General features: G+C 43.2%; 1 protein-coding gene across 1 annotated transcript in view; it reads right to left on the minus strand.

Annotated features, from left to right (window-relative positions):
- Positions 1-427: 427 nt before the first annotated feature.
- Positions 428-18,524, minus strand: part of NIT2 (nitrilase family member 2) — a 28,441-nt gene continuing 10,344 nt past the window's right edge. The window contains exons 3-10 of the mRNA XM_077821608.1: positions 18,048-18,168; positions 17,816-17,904; positions 14,776-14,869; positions 13,169-13,243; positions 10,997-11,075; positions 10,044-10,142; positions 7,319-7,374; positions 428-1,752 (exon numbers count right to left, since the gene is read on the minus strand). Of these exons, the coding sequence (XP_077677734.1) occupies positions 1,661-1,752; positions 7,319-7,374; positions 10,044-10,142; positions 10,997-11,075; positions 13,169-13,243; positions 14,776-14,869; positions 17,816-17,904; positions 18,048-18,168 (705 nt within the window). The 3' untranslated portion in view covers positions 428-1,660. The remainder of the gene's footprint in view (positions 1,753-7,318; positions 7,375-10,043; positions 10,143-10,996; positions 11,076-13,168; positions 13,244-14,775; positions 14,870-17,815; positions 17,905-18,047; positions 18,169-18,524) is intronic.

Here is an 18,524-nt window from a genome sequence, read left to right on the forward strand (position 1 = left end):
TTACTGGAGTCTGGCTTTAGTTACAAAACTAACTCAGACTCAATTAGAAATTAAATTGAATGACTTGTGTAAAGGCTAAGAGTGAGTCAATTGCTTACAGCAGTGAAGAGGAGGAGTAGCTTGTTATTAGATGAGCTAATGGTGACAAACTACTGATCTACTACATTTTAAAAAACGTTTACATAAAAGAGTTTGGGCACTTGCTTACAAACTCTTGAGAAGTAGCTATTAAAGTGACAAGGGAATGGGTCTAGATTGTCCAGAGAACTCCAGAAGTCAGGGAGACCAAAGCAAATATGATGGGGGGGGAGAGGAGGCGGCGTGATGACCTCCTCTCTCATCCTGGGTGTCCCACATTCTTGAGGGGAGTTATTACAGATTTTCCACTAACCCTATTTACCAAAATTGCTACCCTGACACTTGTTTACATATTAGTTTTGCTTTAATTATCTGCAATTTAAAACAAGCCCAATCATGCAATCCCTCCCCCCATGAGAGGGAATTCCACACCCAGAGGGGTGCAGGATCACACCCTCTATTAGGGCTACTGATCAGTGCTTTATTTGTACATTGCAAGGTGGTAAAATATTCCAGGAGCCCTCTAAAGCCACAATCTTGTTTAACTGGAGTTTATTATAGCCTGTCAAAAGGATGCTGTACCACCACCACCAGGTTGCAGAAGAATCCACGCCAGCTCCTCTTGTTGCATTAAACACAAGCACCAGCCTAGAATAATAGTGTGTTTAATATAAAGAACAGTGCAAAAATTAACTTGGTAGATACTGATGCTGAACACAGTTGCAAGGATCCTGCATAAAATGGCAGCTCCCTCCCGCTCTGCAGCCAGCTAAGGGCTGACAGCAATAGGCTCCAGAGAGAACCTGAGGCAGGAAGACAGAGGCAAGTGCTAGAGAACTTCAAGGAGCAGCAAATGGTAGTAGGAAGGGATCCCCTATGCACGGGCTGGGATGCACAGGGCAGAAAGGAAGGAGAAGAAAAGTCAGTTATTAATCTGATGCCTAGATACGACAGTGACAGGCACAGAAGAAACAGCTCTGATTTTACATCATTGCATACAGAAAATATAACTTCGGTATGTGTCAGTGGGGCGGTGTTAGCCATACCTCTGGACCACAAAGCAATGGGTTCAAGCCTCATGGCAGGACTCACTCCTATCCAATACAGTTGAGATACTAAACCTTCAATAATCGTTTGGGTAGAAACTAAAAGCGTCATGGCACTTTCAGAAAGTGCAGGGTCCTGGCCAGCATTCCTCCTCAGCTAGACAAGGTTCAGTGTTCAAAAGCTGCATGCAAAGCTATCGCTGAGTTGGGAGCCTAGTCTGCCACCAGTCTCTGCCCCAGCAGTAACTCATGGCTTTGTAAAGTACCAGGAAATAGCTAAAGTATGAAAGGAGAGAAAAGCCAGCTCACAAGCCACCTCTATTCAGCTTCACTTAGGGTTCATTTCAGAATTAGACCAGCATGTGCTTTTTTGCTTAACAGTATGGTATTGGATGCAAGGTCAGTTGTAGTTTGTGAAAATGATTATTTTACGGTCTTGTTCCGTCTGAAGATACAAGCAAATGTCAAAGGAGCTGCTCTTGAGCTGAGTTTTGAAGAGCATGGAGCTGTATGCATGAAGCCGTATGCATGAAGCCTCACTCTCTCTTTGCCTCTACGCTGTAAAGATCTGAGCGCTTTTGAGTATGAAGGGGGATTTGCTGGCGGATTTCTGCAAGCTTCTTCAGGTCTGTAAAAAGTGAAAAGTTAAATTGTTCAGACAAACTGATACTTGGAAAAAAGCACGTGCACCACATTGTACACAAACATCCATGAGAAAGGGACTGTCCAGAGCTGGAGGAACTGAAAAAGGATTAGTGAGATTTTCAAACCTGCACGCATTTGTGTACACCTGACTTGCGTGCATAAATACAGAGCCTGATGCTTATGCAAGGCAGGAGATATGTACATTATCTGACTTGTACAAGTCAGGTGAACAGGAACTTGTCTGAATGGGTTTGACCAATCTGGGCCTGTGCATTTCTGTGGATGGTCAATGGCTAGATCACAAAAACCATCATCACAACTGATGCTGTGACCCAAAAATCTCTTGGTGCCAACTGGCAGAGGGCATGGTGCAGAGAGTTTCACAGGGATCCCTGGGGTCATATATATGCATAATAATTCACTAAAGGATGGCCTGTGGGGTTTCCACTCAGAGCCAGTAGCCATCATAATCACTGCAAAAGGCATGGACAGATAATACTTAAGGAGTTGTGTCTATATTAAAAATTATGTTTGGAAGGCAGGTACCCAGGTGGTGACACGTCTAGGACAGGTTTCTTTAAAGCAGGGGGTAATATGCTTGTCCCTCTCGCTGGTCACGTATGTATTGAGCACCATATGTCTCACACTGGATGCCTATTTGCATACTGAGCCAAATGCTGATCAAGAGATTGTGAAATCTTCAAGGGAGGAAATTTACAAAATAAGTTGGGGGGAAAAGGGGAGATCCGGTTTACCAGTAAGGCTTGTTCTGATATGTCTGCGGTGCAAACAGACATGCTGGATCCTTCACCGAGGCGGCAAACGGGCAGCGTGATTTGTATCACGAAAGGAAGATCACAACCAACCCAGGCTGTAAAATGCTGGAAGGACTTTGCGTGAGCTTTGCTCTCTCGAAGACAGGAAAGTCTCCAGTTAAGTAAGTCTAGGTTCTAGAATCTGTGTTATGATTTTCTATGTAGCCATTTGTTTCCAATACTTCTGTCATAAATATAAAGGGAAGGGTAAACCCCTTTGAAATCCCTCCTGGCCAGGTCAAAGCCCCTCTACAACCACTCCCCATCATTGAAGTTCCATTTCAGCGAGTAGCTGTGGATATTCTGGGTCCTTTTCCGAAAAAGACACCCAGAGGAAAGCAGTACATACTGACTTTCATGGATTTTGCCACCCGATGGCCGGAAGCAGTAGCTCTAAGCAACACCAGGGCTAAAAGTGTGTGCCAGGCACTAGCAGACATTTTTGCCAGGGTAGGTTGGCCCTCCGACATCCTCACCGATGCAGGGACTAATTTCCTGGCAGGAACTATGAAAAACCTTTGGGAAGCTCATGGGGTAAATCACTTGGTTGCCACTCCTTACCACCATCAAACAAATGGCATGGTGGAGAAGTTTAATGGAACTTTGGGGGCCATGATACGTAAATTCGTAAATGAGCACTCCAATGATTGGGACCTAGTGTTGCAGCAGTTGCTCTTTGCCTACAGAGCTGTACCACATCCCAGTTTAGGGTTTTCCCCATTTGAACTTGTATATGGCCGTGAGGTTAAGGGGCCATTGCAGTTGGTGAAGCAGCAATGGGAGGGATTTACACCTTCTCCAGGAACTAACATTCTGGACTTTGTAACCAACCTACAAAACACCCTCCGAACCTCTTTAGCCCTTGCTAAAGAAAACTTACAGGATGCTCAAAAAGAGCAAAAAGCCTGGTATGATAAACATGCCAGAGAGCGTTCCTTCAAAGTAGGAGACCAGGTCATGGTCTTAAGGGCGCTCCAGGCCCATAAAATGGAAGCATCGTGGGAAGGGCCATTCACGGTCCAGGAGCGCCTGGGAGCTGTTAATTATCTCATAGCATTCCCCACCTCCAACCGAAAGCCTAAGGTGTACCATATTAATTCTCTAAAGCCCTTTTATTCCAGAGAATTAAAGGTTTGTCAGTTTACAGCCCAGGGAGAAGATGATGCTGAGTGGCCTGAAGGTGTCTACTACGAAGGGAAATGTGCTGGTGGTGTGGAAGAGGTGAACCTCTCCATGACCCTTGGGCGTATGCAGCGACAGCAGATCCAGGAGCTGTGCACTAGCTACGCGCCAACGTTCTCAGCCACCCCAGGACTGACTGAACGGGCATACCACTCCATTGACACAGGTAATGCTCACCCAATTAGGGTCCAACCTTACCGGGTGTCTCCTCAAGCTAAAACTGCTATAGAACGGGAGATCCAGGATATGTTACAGATGGGTGTAATCCGCCCCTCTGAAAGTGCATGGGCATCTCCAGTGGTTCTAGTTCCCAAACCAGATGGGGAAATACGTCTTTGCGTGGACTACCGTAAGCTAAATGCTGTAACTCGCCCAGACAACTATCCAATGCCACGCACAGATGAACTGTTAGAGAAACTGGGACGGGCCCAGTTCATCTCTACCTTGGACTTAACAAAGGGGTACTGGCAGGTACCGCTAGATGAATCTGCCAAGGAAAGGTCAGCCTTCATCACACATCTCGGGCTGTATGAATTTAATGTACTCCCTTTCGGGCTGCGAAATGCACCCGCCACTTTCCAAAGACTTGTAGATGGTCTCCTAGCGGGATTAGGAGAATATGCAGTCGCCTACCTTGACGATGTGGCCATATTTTCGGATTCCTGGGCAGACCACCTGGAACATCTACAAAAAGTCCTTGAGCGCATAAGGGAGGCAGGACTAACTGTTAAGGCTAAGAAGTGTCAAATAGGCCTAAACAGAGTGACTTACCTTGGACACCAGGTGGGTCAAGGAACTATCAGCCCCCTACAGGCCAAAGTGGATGCTATCCAAAAGTGGCCTGTCCCAAAGTCAAAGAAACAGGTTCAATCCTTCTTAGGCTTGGCCGGTTATTACAGGCGATTTGTACCGCACTACAGCCAAATCGCTGCCCCACTGACAGACCTAACCAAAAAGAAACAGCCAAATGCTGTTCAGTGGACCGGAAAGTGTCAGAAGGCCTTTAACAAGCTTAAAGCGACACTCATGTCTGACCCTGTACTAAGGGCCCCAGACTTTGACAAACCGTTCCTAGTAACCACAGATGCATCCGAGCGTGGTGTGGGAGCAGTTTTAATGCAGAAAGGATCTGATCAAGAATTCCACCCTGTAGTGTTTCTCAGCAAAAAACTGTCTGAGAGGGAAAGCAACTGGTCAGTCACTGAAAAAGAATGTTATGCCATTGTCTACGCTCTGGAAAAGCTACGCCCATATGTTTGGGGACGGCGTTTCCACCTGCAAACCGACCATGCTGCACTGAAGTGGCTTCACACCGTCAAAGAAACTAACAAAAAACTTCTTCGGTGGAGTTTAGCTCTCCAAGATTTTGATTTCGACATCCAACACATCTCAGGAGCTTCTAACAAAGTGGCTGATGCACTCTCCCGTGAAAGTTTCCCAGAATCAACTGGTTAAAATCGTCCTTAAGATGTGGAAAATATTGTTAGTCTTTATGTACTTGGTAGTATATTTAGAGATGCATGTGTCTTATTAACTCTGTTTTTCCTAGAGCTCCAGGAAGAAATCCCAGCCAGTGTTTCACCCTAGCTGAGATTTGGGGGGCGTGTCATAAATATAAAGGGAAGGGTAAACCCCTTTGAAATCCCTCCTGGCCAGGGGAAAGCTCCTCTCACCTGTAAAGGGTTAAGAAGCTAAAGGTAACCTCGCTGGCACCTGACCAAAATGACCAATGAGGGGACAAGATACTTTCAAAAGCTGGGAGGAGGGAGAGAAACAAAGGGTCTGTGTCTGTCTGTGTGCTGCTTTTGCCAGGGACAGAACAGGAATGGAGTCTTAGAACTTTTAGTAAGTAATCTAGCTAGGTATGTGTTAGATTATGATTTCTTTAAATGGCTGAGAAAAGAATTGTGCTGAATAGAATAACTATTTCTGTCTGTGTATCTTTTTTGTAACTTAAGGTTTTGCCTAGAGGGGTTCTCTATGTTTTCTAATCTAATTACCCTGTAAGATATCTACCATCCTGATTTTACAGGGGGGATTTCTTCATTTCTATTTACTTCTATTTTCTATTAAAAGTCTTCTTGTAAAAGACTGAATGCTTTTTCATTGTTCTCAGATCCAAGGGTTTGGGTCTGTGGTCACCTATGCAAATTGGTGAGGCTTTTTATCCAACATTTCCCAGGAAAGGGGGGGTGCAAGTGTTGGGAGGATTGTTCATTGTTCTTAAGATCCAAGGGTCTGGGTCTGTAGTCACCTAGGCAAATTGGTGAGGCTTTTTACCAAACCTTGTCCAGGAAGTGGGGTGCAGGGTTTTGGGAAGTATTTTGGGGGGAAAGACGCGTCCAAACAGCTCTTCCCCAGTAACCAGTATTAGTTTGGTGGTGGTAGCGGCCATTCCAAGGACCACGGGTGGAATACTTTGTACCTTGGGGAAGTTTTGACTTAAGCTGGTAAAGATAAGCTTAGGAGGTTTTTCATGCAGGTCCCCACATCTGTACCCTAGAGTTCAGAGTGGGGGAGGAACCTTGACAACTTCTAACCTGCTGCCACTTCAATTGCTGTGCTCGCACACTATACTTCATTAAATAAACTTTTACTTGTTTTCACTATAAACATAAGTGCTGTGTGTTAAGCAGAGCAGTGATCGGAGGCGTAACTGATAAGTTGGGGTGCACTGCTTCTTTGGAAGTAGCGAAGCTGAATACTGCGAGTGTCCAGTGGGATAGGGCTGGACACTCTAGGGTGCCAGTCGGAGGGCCTGAGGGTGCCTATCCCAAACTCGTAGAGAGATAGCTGGGCCTACTTAGGCCTAGTGGGGAGTGCTTGTATTGCCTGTCGAGTTGCGGAGCTGTTCCCCAGAAGGCACAGATAAGGCTAGGCACCATATATAGTGGTCTTGGCAGAGAGGCTAAGGACTGAATGGCTCATGGAGACTGAGCTCCCTCTGCCCCTAGAGGAGAGCCTTCCAGGTTGGTGTTGAGGCAGATTGGCAGGGTCTGGCATTGCTGCTACCCGTGTTATACCAGTTTCTGTGAATGACTAGAAGCCTTCAGTTTCTGAAGCTGAGGGCCGGCCACGAGGCTCTCACCTTTCACCAGAATGTCTTTAGAAACAGGAAAATGAAACTTGAACATACCACATCTAAATGCATAGGGTCAGATGAGCCCAAGGATGCCCAGCTTACAGAGGGTTTTGGCCTGCTTAGCCCAGTTGTCCCCAAACTTCTTACTTCCTGTCCCCCCATGTTCACCCTCCCCACGCCGCATTCTGTGGGGCCACAGCTCTTGGAGGGGGGGACGCAGACAGGGGTAAGGGGGCTGAGGCTGGGGCTGGCAGCTGGGATCCTGGGTGCAGGGTCAGCAGCTGGAGCCAGGAGCTGAGCTGGGTGGCACTTCCTGCCCCCCATAGCGGCTGGCCTGGGCCCCCTCAGTGCCCCCTAGGGGGGCGCACCCCACAGTTTGGGGACCTGTGGTTTAGCCTCACTGACTCCAGTTTCTCTTTTCCTCTTTTTTTGGTGGGGAAGAAAGAACAAAAAAAAACCCAGTGGCTTACCTATATCTGTGTAGATAACAGTTTCCTCAGTGCCAGCTTTGGCTATGACTTCCCCCCTGCAAAATGAAACAATATTTATTTAGTATTTGTACTGCAGGAACACCTAGGAGCCCGTCGGGGCCCCGGGCCCCATTGTGCTGAGTGTTGTACAAACACAGAACAAAAAGATGGTCCCTGCCCCCCCAGTATACAATCTAAGAGTTAATCTAAGCACATGGTCATGGTCACACCCATAAGTTCTCTTGGGACTGAGGGAGCCTGAAAAGTAGAACGTTTCCCCTACTGTACAGCACTTTCAGATTCAAGCATACCACGGGCACTTGGTTTTAACTGAGAAACATGTAAAATGAATCTAAGTAATAAGACTGAGAAATTGGATCAGAAGATTTTTTTTAAAAAAATCAGCAAGCATAATGCACACATTGCAAGTCATTCGGGAGTTGCAGTGCTTTATGAGGACTGCCCCTCATTAGATTCCCCTCCATAATTGTATCTGCACTTTGATGATTAACACTTGCCCTGAGTAGGTCTCAGCACTCCTGTATTCCTCACTATGTCATTCTGCACCACTACAGTGTCAGAGCAGACAGCAGGTTTTTGATCTCCCACTCCCAGAAGCCTCCTGGACACGGCACAAGACCTTAAGCAATCTCCCACAATCCACCACTTTAAGGAGCTGCAGGATAGGTACTTAGAAGAACATACCATTGCAACAGAGTCAAGTGGATGGATGTGCGTGAGCACCAAAACAGGATGGCTAGCATGAATGCATTGCACCACTTCAATCTGAAGTAAAAAAGAGTTCACATTTCAAAGGTTCAAGTTCTCTAGTAGAATAAGGCTGTACATAGCTCTTGTTAAGAAGGGATCCCCTGTAGACAAACCAGCATTGAATCTATACATCTAAAAGTACTTTATATGGAGAAAAAAATGGTCTTTGCTACACAGGCAAAGTTTATCTGTAGGATCAGTTTAGCATCAGATATTCTCCAGCAATACTGGCATCTGAAGAAGTGAGGTTTTTACCCATGAAAGCTTATGCTCAAATAAATTTGTTAGTCTTTAAGGTGCCACCAGACTCCTCGTTGTTTTTGTGGCTACAGACTAACACGGCTGCCCCCTGATACTCCAGCACTACTGCTCATGCTGGGGGTTGACTAGCTAGTAAGTCCTTCCCATCTCAGATTCTACTATGTGTTATTGCAAGGAGCCAGGCAGGCATAGAGGGGTCTATTTTAAAGTCCGGATTAACAAACAAACATTACTGATCCTAGACACTTCTTTTTCACCATCTCTGCTGTTAGCTGCAAAGGCATTACTATGTGCTGAGTGAAAGGGCTGAGGCACCAACAATCAGATAAACAGGTTTCAGCTTTACACGAGAACTTAGAATGCAGTTTTCTAGCTGATGAGTAACACGAATGGAGTTAATTATTTGGAAGAAAAATGGTAATTATTGCCTAGAAAGATTCTTGGTTACATATTTTTCCTGATTTTACCCAAAGCTACTCAGGCTCATCGATGAAAATAACTGCTGCTTATGGAATACACTCTGAGCTATCTGGTCTACACCCTGCTAATTCTGTCTCAAAGATCAAGTTCATTTTATTCTTTGATTATGATGCCAAAGCCTTGTAAAGCTCTAGTTAAGGAGTTTCTAGTAGACAGCTCCCAAGGTGATTCAGCTTTGGAATTAACCACATAATACTCTGCACACAGTCCGACTTTTCTGAATGGTGGTTTGGTTTTTAATACTCTCTCTTATACAGGTAATTATCGTAAGTGTCACGTAAATGAGTAGATTTCTTGTGGAATGTGATGAGATAATCAACTTGAATATATTGTTTTATCCTTCCCAAGACTATGGTATATACTCAATTGTTTTTTAACTGGATCTTTCTCTCTTCTCTTTAAATAAAATTAAAAATATCAAGCTAATAAGAGAGTGGATGATGCAGAGTTCGATACACTGAGATTAGTTTTTAATCCACGTAAAAAGCTTTCAAAGGGCCAACTGCAGCTCCATTATATTCAGAGGAAAACTTTAAACCTATTTGTTATTGGATATTGATCACTCACCCAAACCCAGTTTGTTTGGTCTAAGCAGCCATGATCACATTGCGGTAAAAGGTTTGCTTCCCTTTAGCTTTAAAATATTTCTACTGAGCAGTAATCTTATTTTTGTAGTCTTTTTGTTGCACTTAAAGGAAAAATATAACTTGGCTGTCAGTTAGTTAGAAAAGGGCTGCACAAGCTCACAGGAAGTTAAATATTCTTACTATCCTGCTTTTAATGGCTATTTCACAATTCCGCTGGGTATTAGCTTAAGGAACTAAACTAATGACAGATTTCCTTAGATGGACACGAGAACAACTTGAAATCCAGCCTATGTTTTTTTATCGGTGAAGTAATCCCAGGTGCCTAATCCCTACCTCTGAATTCTTCAGACAATTTCTGTCTTTTTACAACCACATTTTATCTAAGTTTCTCCGTTCCTTTTTGCTATGTGAAAAACCCCCACAAAGAGCAAAGTGGCTATACATAAGGTGCTGTCAGATGCATAAAGTTAATGGTAAAAATAGAGTAGAGAACTGTGTGTCATCTTCAGTTAAAGGAATCTTAGATGATACTTTTAAGAGTAGGTAGAAACATTTTCAGACAGAAGTTTGACAGTATCCCTTAAAGTTTGGTTAGCAGAAAAATTCAGTTATTCTTCTCCATTTACCATGGGTTTACTACAGTGCTGTGTCCCCAGGCAATGTAAGATGCTTTCTCATCCCTAGCAGGAGATGCAGTAGCCACGTAGACTTGGTTATCAACCGCTCTGCATTCAAAGAAGGACAAGAAAAAATTACTGTCCACATCTTCGTACACCACAGATTCGCTACATTTGAAAAAAACAATAAACAGAAGGGAAGGAAAAATTATGCCAAAGAGGTGATGTGGATTTTCCATCTTGCTGCATTTTAGGAAATACAAAATAGCCAAAACCATAAATAACGTGAAGGTCAGCAAGGCAAAAATCCAGAGACTCAGGATGGGAGAAATCTCTATACGCCAAGTGGACCAGATTGAATGGCACAAAGCATTTAAACTCCCATTAATGCCAGTTTAAGTCCTTTGCTCAATAGGGATGGCTGGTTGAATCACACTCAGTCTGAATCGCAACCACTGCCTACATTTCAGGATCTAGACAGTAACACAGGAGCCAACATGCCAACTAAGTGACTAAGCGGTGCTGGGATTCAGGAGATACGGGTTCTGTTCCTGACTTCTGTTCACTGACTCAGCATGATCTTGGGAAAAATCACAGCAAGCAACTCTTAGAATTAACCCCTTTCTCCCTCTCAGTGCCTCAAGCTTCCCCATCTGGGTTACCTCTCTGTGTAAAGCACTTGGAGGTGTACAGATGAAAAGTGCTTTCTCAGAGCTTGGTATCTGAGAGATTGGCCCAAAGGTGTTTATATCACGACTGAAGTATTAGAGTTTTCCTACTGATGGTGGGAATGATTTGGTGCTGTGTATGGCCTATCAGACATAAGGGAGTTAGGATAGAAAGAATCATGTGACACCAAAGCCCAGTCGTTTATTAAATAATACAGTTTAAAAACAAAATTCTGAGTCAGTTCAACAATCCCTTTCAGGAAGAGGAGGGAAAGGCTTTTATTTAGTTCTTACCGTCCTCTTTGCAGCAGTTCCCAGTGGGCTGGTCCAGTTGTCATATTAAAAGCCCCCGGATACACTAGCAGCTGGCAACCTTGGTTAAAAAAGAATGCCTCGGTATTATAAGATAACAAAAGAATGGTCATGGGGGAAGCATGGTTATCGCAGTTCAGAGCTGCAGTTTCCCTGCACCACTGAAATATGCACAGTCAATCAGGTAAGTTGTGTCAAAGAGTGTAGTGGCTTTAGGAGTCAGCCAGCACAGGCTACCTGACCACTTCGATCACCACGAATCTGACTTGTACTTAGCTGTTAAAACTTGGCCCACCTTCCAATAAAAGGGGGCAGCTGGTGTTTAGACACTCAAAACCAATGCTGCTCAGTCTATATATATTGCCAAGTAATAGGCAGGGATGGATGGTCTGAGCAACAGGCAATCAGGGCTTTAGTCCTCGCTTAGCTAAAGGCTTCCTGTGTGGTCTTGGGCAAGTAAGTTAATGTCTGCGTGCCTTGGTTAACCCATCTGTAGGCAATACATCTTCTCAGGTGTGCTGTGAGGCTAAATCAAATCAATATTTTGAAAGTATTTTGAGACCCTCAGAGGGAAGGCACTAGAGAAATGTGGACTACTAGGGCTGATCCCAGTTGTCATGACTTGTTAACAAACCCAGTTCTCCCCTGTATGTAGCACAAGGCCCAACGTTCTTCCATCAGCTGCAGTCACCGTGGAGTGATATATTTTCTCATTTTTAAAATGCTTTGTAGGTCACTGGCCTTTAACTTCTACATTGTCTAAAGTTTGTAAGCTGCATGAATGTAATTAAGGACAGGACAAGTCAGCTAAAAGCCATGACACAGTTGGGAAGTGTAGGGGGTATTGGCTCTTCACAGCAGCCTGGCAGCACACTTGCTGCCTATCATCCTCTGGGAGCACTCCCCAGATATTATAACAGATGTGCCTTCCTCCAAGGATAGAATATTGTCCTCTTCAGATTGCCTGTACAAGATCCTCTCAGCTAAACTCAGTGCTTCCCCACCCTGGCAACCTCAAGATCCAGGACTATTCCTCTTTATCCTCACCTCTTCATGTGACCTGTTTCCTCCACATCCCTTTCAAAAGCCAGGCCAGGGAGGAATTGGTCCAGTTCACTGTGACTCAGTGAACTGGTATCTTTCTGTTGCAGCTGCCATCTTGTTCTCCAGAATCTAAGTTCTCCCTTAAAGAGGAGAAAGTCTCTTCTCCTTATGGTTGTGAAGAAAACCTTCATATTGTGCAGCAAATATCAGATGCTTGGACTCTGCAGACAGCCTAAAGTGACAGCCCAGAGACATGAACTGCCTGATTTATCTCAATGGGTCAATGATTCTGAAACCAGTACTGACATTTTAAAATGGCAACATTATTAACTGTTTCACTGCTCATCAAAGCATGCAAGAAAGGGAAGAGAGACCATTATATGAAGATGTGCATCATCCCTTTTATGTCATGAGTCATGCAGTCCTTTCACTCCCCTCCCCCAAATCTGGCTTTTGGAGGGTAGTTTGCAGCATGCGGGGAGGTAAAGCAGGACCAATTCCTCCTAAGAGTCCTGATTTGCCCTGCTTCCCCTAAGCCAGGAACTTTCCATCCTCCCCAGTAGCTGAGTGCCTGGGAATCAACCCTGGCACATAGCCGGGGGGGAAAAACAGTGTGGCTGGGTTGGGAGAGAAGAGGAAAGGAGAGGAAGTTCCTTTGAATGTACTTACTTAAAGACATCAGTATCCCTAACAGGTTAGAATATGCAGAACCTCCACAAAGGGGTATGTATACGCACTTATACCAAGTAAACCACAGGGAATACTTTTGTGCACTGGCTCACAGGAATAGGTGCATGCATCAGTCTTTGATATTCTGATGTATTCATGTAGGACCAGCGCCTCCCTACTGTCTCAATGAGAGACACTGCTCCTTTGACTAGCCAAGCAGATAGCTGTATTTTTGGACCACAAACTCACGAGCACTATTCCTGATGCTATCTATGCAGTTTGTGGATAATCATGGGGTCTGACCCTACGTATGCAGCTGTGTACTGAACAGCAAGAAACACTTTTTCTGAAACAGTTCTGTATGGATGGGTCACCTCTCAATTAATAGCAAGCCCCTGCTGTACAAAATCTGGGCAAGTTTACTCAGCAACACTTCCTCACCTTTCTGTGCGTAGATTTGAGCAAGCTCAGCAAATCGGATGTCATAGCAGATCCCCAGTCCCACTTTACAGTATGCTGTTCCCAAAACAGAAGAGACACAAAACAGAAGTCACTATCATGCTGAATGCAGGAAGGGAATCTCAGGTCTCCATCCATCAATCACGAAAGCTCTTGTACAATACTTTCCACCACAAAAAACGGGCACTGATTTTAGACATGTGTTTTCTTATCTGCAACCACTGTACCTGCAGTGAATTTCTGCAAGTGTTACCCAAGAAAGTGCACCAGTCTGAGAATTTTCTTTTTTAAAATGTGGATATTGTTAGTTATTTTATGGAACAGAAAGAAGTCCCTGTCACATCTGCCTTATCAAGCAGCTATATCCACTAAAAGCTTGTCATGTTATGTCTCTGTCTGGTTTTATGGGTATCTTCTCAAAAATGATTGATCAACTTCTCAATGACGCACACAGATGGGAAAGAAAAAACACAAACTACATGCACTGAAACAACATCAAAGTTGTTGCTAAGAGATTTCTCCCATACACAACCCATTGTGTTGCAAGAAGATGACCACAGCCCAAGGGATATTTGATAATTTGGAGAGAGCTCAGTTAATGGGACAGGGTAATTTTGGTGGGGATTATAGCAAGTGCAAGCATCACCTAAGGCAGCAAGTCATCTTGGGAGTGGATATAAAACAAATCACATGGGACTTTCTGCTATGTTAGCTGAAAATTTGAAATCTCCACTACCATGCCATCCTCACAGGATATAATTTGTCAGCTCTAGTCCAACACTTTGTTTATTTTTTTCAAAGACAACTTTTGGGTGTAATGAGGCCCATATAAATGAGGCCCTAAATAAAATGATTCCATTGTTCAAACTAATTTTGTAAACTGCCAGTATGTGCTATGGAAATACTGAGCACTCACAGAAAAGCTGCTTCAGTAATTGCTTTTCTCATTCTTTCCATTCCAATTGGAGAGGAAATCTTACAGTAGTCTAGGCACCATCTGTGAACAGGCAACTGGGAATTATGGAACCAGAACTCCAAACCACAAGAGCAAAGCCAGGGCTCCACAAACCAACATCACTCCTGTGAGATACCACTGTATTTATAAATACAGATCATGGCATGTGTAACACTCCAAACGAGGCCCTACAAAAATAGAATTCACCCTTTTGTTCAACTAAAGTATAAGACTTCTAGTTACACAATATTACAACCATCATCTTTAATGAATGGAACCAACATGATACATGTCTATCGCTGCTCAGATCATTTTGTTTGGATGTTGCAGCTCTTTCCACCACCCTCTGTCTTTGTCTTTTTAAATCATAGATTTGACTATGGGTAAACTTTTCAATAAGTGTCTGGGAGATTTAGGAGCCTAAGTCCCATTGACTCCCAATGAGATAGGCTCCTTAACTTGATAACAGGACTTTGATGCTTTTGAAAAATGCACTCTCTATCTTCCTCTGTTTGTCAAATGCGTAGCACACTTTGACATAAATACTACTGCTATGGTAAAACAATGTCAAGATGGTGGTTGCAGTCATTTTATTAGGGCCCATTAGAAAGATAACTGATTCTCTTATACTCACGAGTGTCAAACACAGAGAAACTGTCCCCTGGGCTCAGAGTTTCTGACTCCTGGAACTGGATTTTCCCAGGAACGTTAATGTCAAATAAATGCATCTGTTTCAAAAATAACCCAAGACACTCCTTACAAATTATTCAGCACAATGATATTAACAAGGATTTCTCCCTACTGTGTATGAGCCTATGTTAAACTTATGGATCCTCTAGCCCAGTGGCTCTCAACCTTTCCAGACTGTACCCCTTTCAGGAGTCTGATTTGTCTTGTGTACCCCCAAGCTTCACCTCCCTTAAAATCTACTTGCTTACAAAATCAGACATAAAAATACAAGTGTCACAGCACACTATTACAAAAAAATTGCTTACTTTCTCATTTTACCATATAATTATAAAATAAACCAATTGGAATGTAAATATTGTACTTACATTTCAGTGTATGGTATATAGAGCGGTACAAACAAGTCATTGTATGAAACTGTAGTTTGTACTGACTTTGCTAATTCTTTTTATGTAGCCTGTTGTAAAACTAGGCAAATATCTAGATGAGTTGATGTACCCCCGGAAGACCTTTGCATAACCCCAAGGATACACATACCCCTTGTTGAGAACCACGGCTCTAGCCTATTTTATTATCCTAGACCAGTGCCTTATCAGAATCACAATCAAATATTCTTTTAGATTGAATTAGTGTTTTGGGACTGTGGCAAGATTTTTTAGCGCAAAAGCCTGTCCTGGATTTGTGTATACATTTCCTAAACTATTTGAAAAAACGTCTATGCCTTTTAAACAATGTGCACCAGTTAATCCATATGCCAGTTTTTAATACTACTTAATAGATAAAATGAAGTCTTTGGTGTGATGCAGTAATAGAAACTATGTAAAACTAGCTAAAGACATAACAAATAATAAAGAACTCCTGTTGGGGCTCTCTAATTTCTTCATGAAAAGAGTAATTCAGAAATAGCAGTAGGATTTTATCTACTTTGTTCATCATAGAAATGTAGGGCTAGAAGGGACGACTAGTCCATCCCTCCATGCTGAGGCCAGATTAAGTATACCTAGGCCAGGGGTTCTCAAACTTCATTGCACCGTGACCCCTTTCTGACAACAAAATTACTACACAAACCCCGGAGGGGGGACTGAAGCCTGAGTCCACCCAAGCCCCATTGCTCTGAGGGGGGAGCAAAGCCTGAGCCTCACTGCTCCAGGCAGGGGGGCCAAAGCTGAAGCTCAAGGGCTTCAGCTCCAGGCAGGGGCCTGCAACCTTAGCTCCGCCACCCAGGGCTGAGGTCCTCAGGCTTTGGCTTCAGCCCTGGGCAGTGGGGCTCCGGCTTCAGCCTCGGGCCTCAGCAAGTCCAAGCCAGTCCTGGCGACCCCATTCAAAGGGGGTCATGACCCACTTTGGGGTCCCAGCCCAGTTTGAGAACTGCTGACCTAGGCCATCCCCAACAAGTGTTTGTCTAACTTATTCCTAAAAATCTTCAAAGATGGGGATTCCATAACCTCCATAGGCAACCTGTTCCTCTATTTAACTATACTTATTAGTTTCTGTCCTCACTCATTTATACTAGACTAGATTAGATGAGCTACCTTCCAAAGGGATATGTACATATTAAAAGACACTTAAATTACCCTGACATTGAAGTTGTAAGTAAAATCTGAAACCTTGGTTCAAAGAAAAGGATAATTATGATAACATGGTCTTAACCCCGATCCTGCAAAACTTACCCAGGCAAGTAACTTTCCACAGTCAAGAAGTTCCATCAAACTCATTCTGACTAGTCACATGCACAAGTGATTGCAGGACTGGGGCTTTTGCCCCAAAAATCTTAGACCAGCTCTGCCTCTACCTAGCAAAAGGGGGGCCTCTTGGTGCTATGCTACACAGGTATTAAACAATAAAAAAATAATGGCCCAGTACAAGCTTCAACTCCCAGTACAAACCCAACTACACAAACATTCCCAACACCTACAAAAAAAAAAATAATGAAGAAAAGAAAATAACTTTAAAGTGACATCATCTAACAGGGTAGCCCAAGTGCAGCAGTTATGTTGTATTGGGCAACAGAATAGGTGAGTGGCTGAATACTAGACCTAGCTGAACAGTGCCTAATTCAATCAAGTTCTGAATTACTGTTCAATGTGACAATGTTTGTGCGCCTCTTGTTATTCACTATTCATAAGAAAGCAATATTCTTCACACAAGTTTTTGGTCAATGGGTGTTCTTCAGACAAACACTTGTATTCTCATGGGAGCCAGGGTATCTGTGTGCAAACAAGGGGATCTATTATTTGCTATTGTCCTGTACAGAAAGTTTCTAACATCCAATCAGGGAGCAGACAATACACAAGTATGACTTGGTGACCTATTGCTCACCATAGACAGCAGAGAGCGGAAGTGAACAGCTTGCGAACAACCCAGCAGATTAAATTTGTTGACAAACTCTTTGTAATTGTTCACCAAATAGTGAATAAGAACATAAAAATCCAAACTTCTATGAACACAAAAAAGGCTAAATTAATCCAAAAATCTATTTACAACAAACAGTTATAGTAATAGCAAAAATAGTGACAGCATGGGTTTGTAGATAGACAGAGCAATGGAATGAGAGGCAGGAGACAGAGTAAAATCCTGACCCCCATTGAAATCAATGGAAAGTTTGCCATTGACTTCAGTGTGAACTCTAGTTCTAACACTGATTTGCCATGTCACACTGGGCAAGCTAATTAACCTTTCTGCCCCTCACCTACCTCATCCGTAAAACAAATATATTAACCCCCCCTTTTAAAGTTCTTTTAGATCCTCAGATGAAAACTACATATATATATAATAATGAAATGATAGCACAATGTATTCTCATAACTACTACCTCTTTTGTTCTTCATATTCATTTGTGAAGTCTGTGGATGTTGGCTTCCTTTTAGAAACCTAGATGTAGACTTAAAAACAAAGCAGCTATCACTTCTACACAACACAGCCAAATATCAGCCACAGCCAAATCAAGAAAAACCCACTGATAACAAAACGCTTCTATCTTCTCTTACCTTTCTGTGCTTAGCCAACATAGCACCATCAGGTCCAAAAACAGTACAGGTGTTATACAACTTCCCAGCATCCTCCTCTGGAATGGATCCTTTATTAGGAAGAGAAGACAGATTTCCAACAATTACATATAGTGACAATCCAGCTACACAAATAAGCAAGCAATGCTTGTGCTGCTCCCAAACTAAGACCTGAATTTAAATTCAGAAGACAAACACTAAGAAAAAAAGCTACCTCCAATGAGATAGATGCCACACTCTTTTGCAACTTCTGAGAGCTTCTGCGTGGATTCGCCAGGGATTTTCTCTGCATATTCAGGAAAATATTTAGTACTATAGGGAGAGTTAAAACATTCCTAGAAGTGGAAAACAAAGAAACAAAATTAAAATCTGAAAGCACTACTGGAAGGTGTGGCCTTTGAAACCTCTCTATCTAGGTACTTAAATAGCCCTCATCAACATAATATCTGAGGGCCTATGAGGTTACTCATAAGCTAATATACAGGCCAGAGGAAGATTAACAATTGGCACCAACCCTGATAGTCGTTTAATGTGAACAATTTTGCACTGGAAACTGAAGAGATACCACTAGCTCATTTAACAAAGGCCAAACAGATGGTAACAATTTCTGCATATTTCCCAATCTGGTAACAATTTGAATCAGCAACCTTGAGTTGAAATGCCCTACGCTACCAGCACTCCCAGCTATCTT

Source organism: Eretmochelys imbricata, chromosome 1 (assembly GCF_965152235.1).
Source record: "Eretmochelys imbricata isolate rEreImb1 chromosome 1, rEreImb1.hap1, whole genome shotgun sequence".
Classification (NCBI taxonomy): domain Eukaryota; kingdom Metazoa; phylum Chordata; order Testudines; family Cheloniidae; genus Eretmochelys; species Eretmochelys imbricata.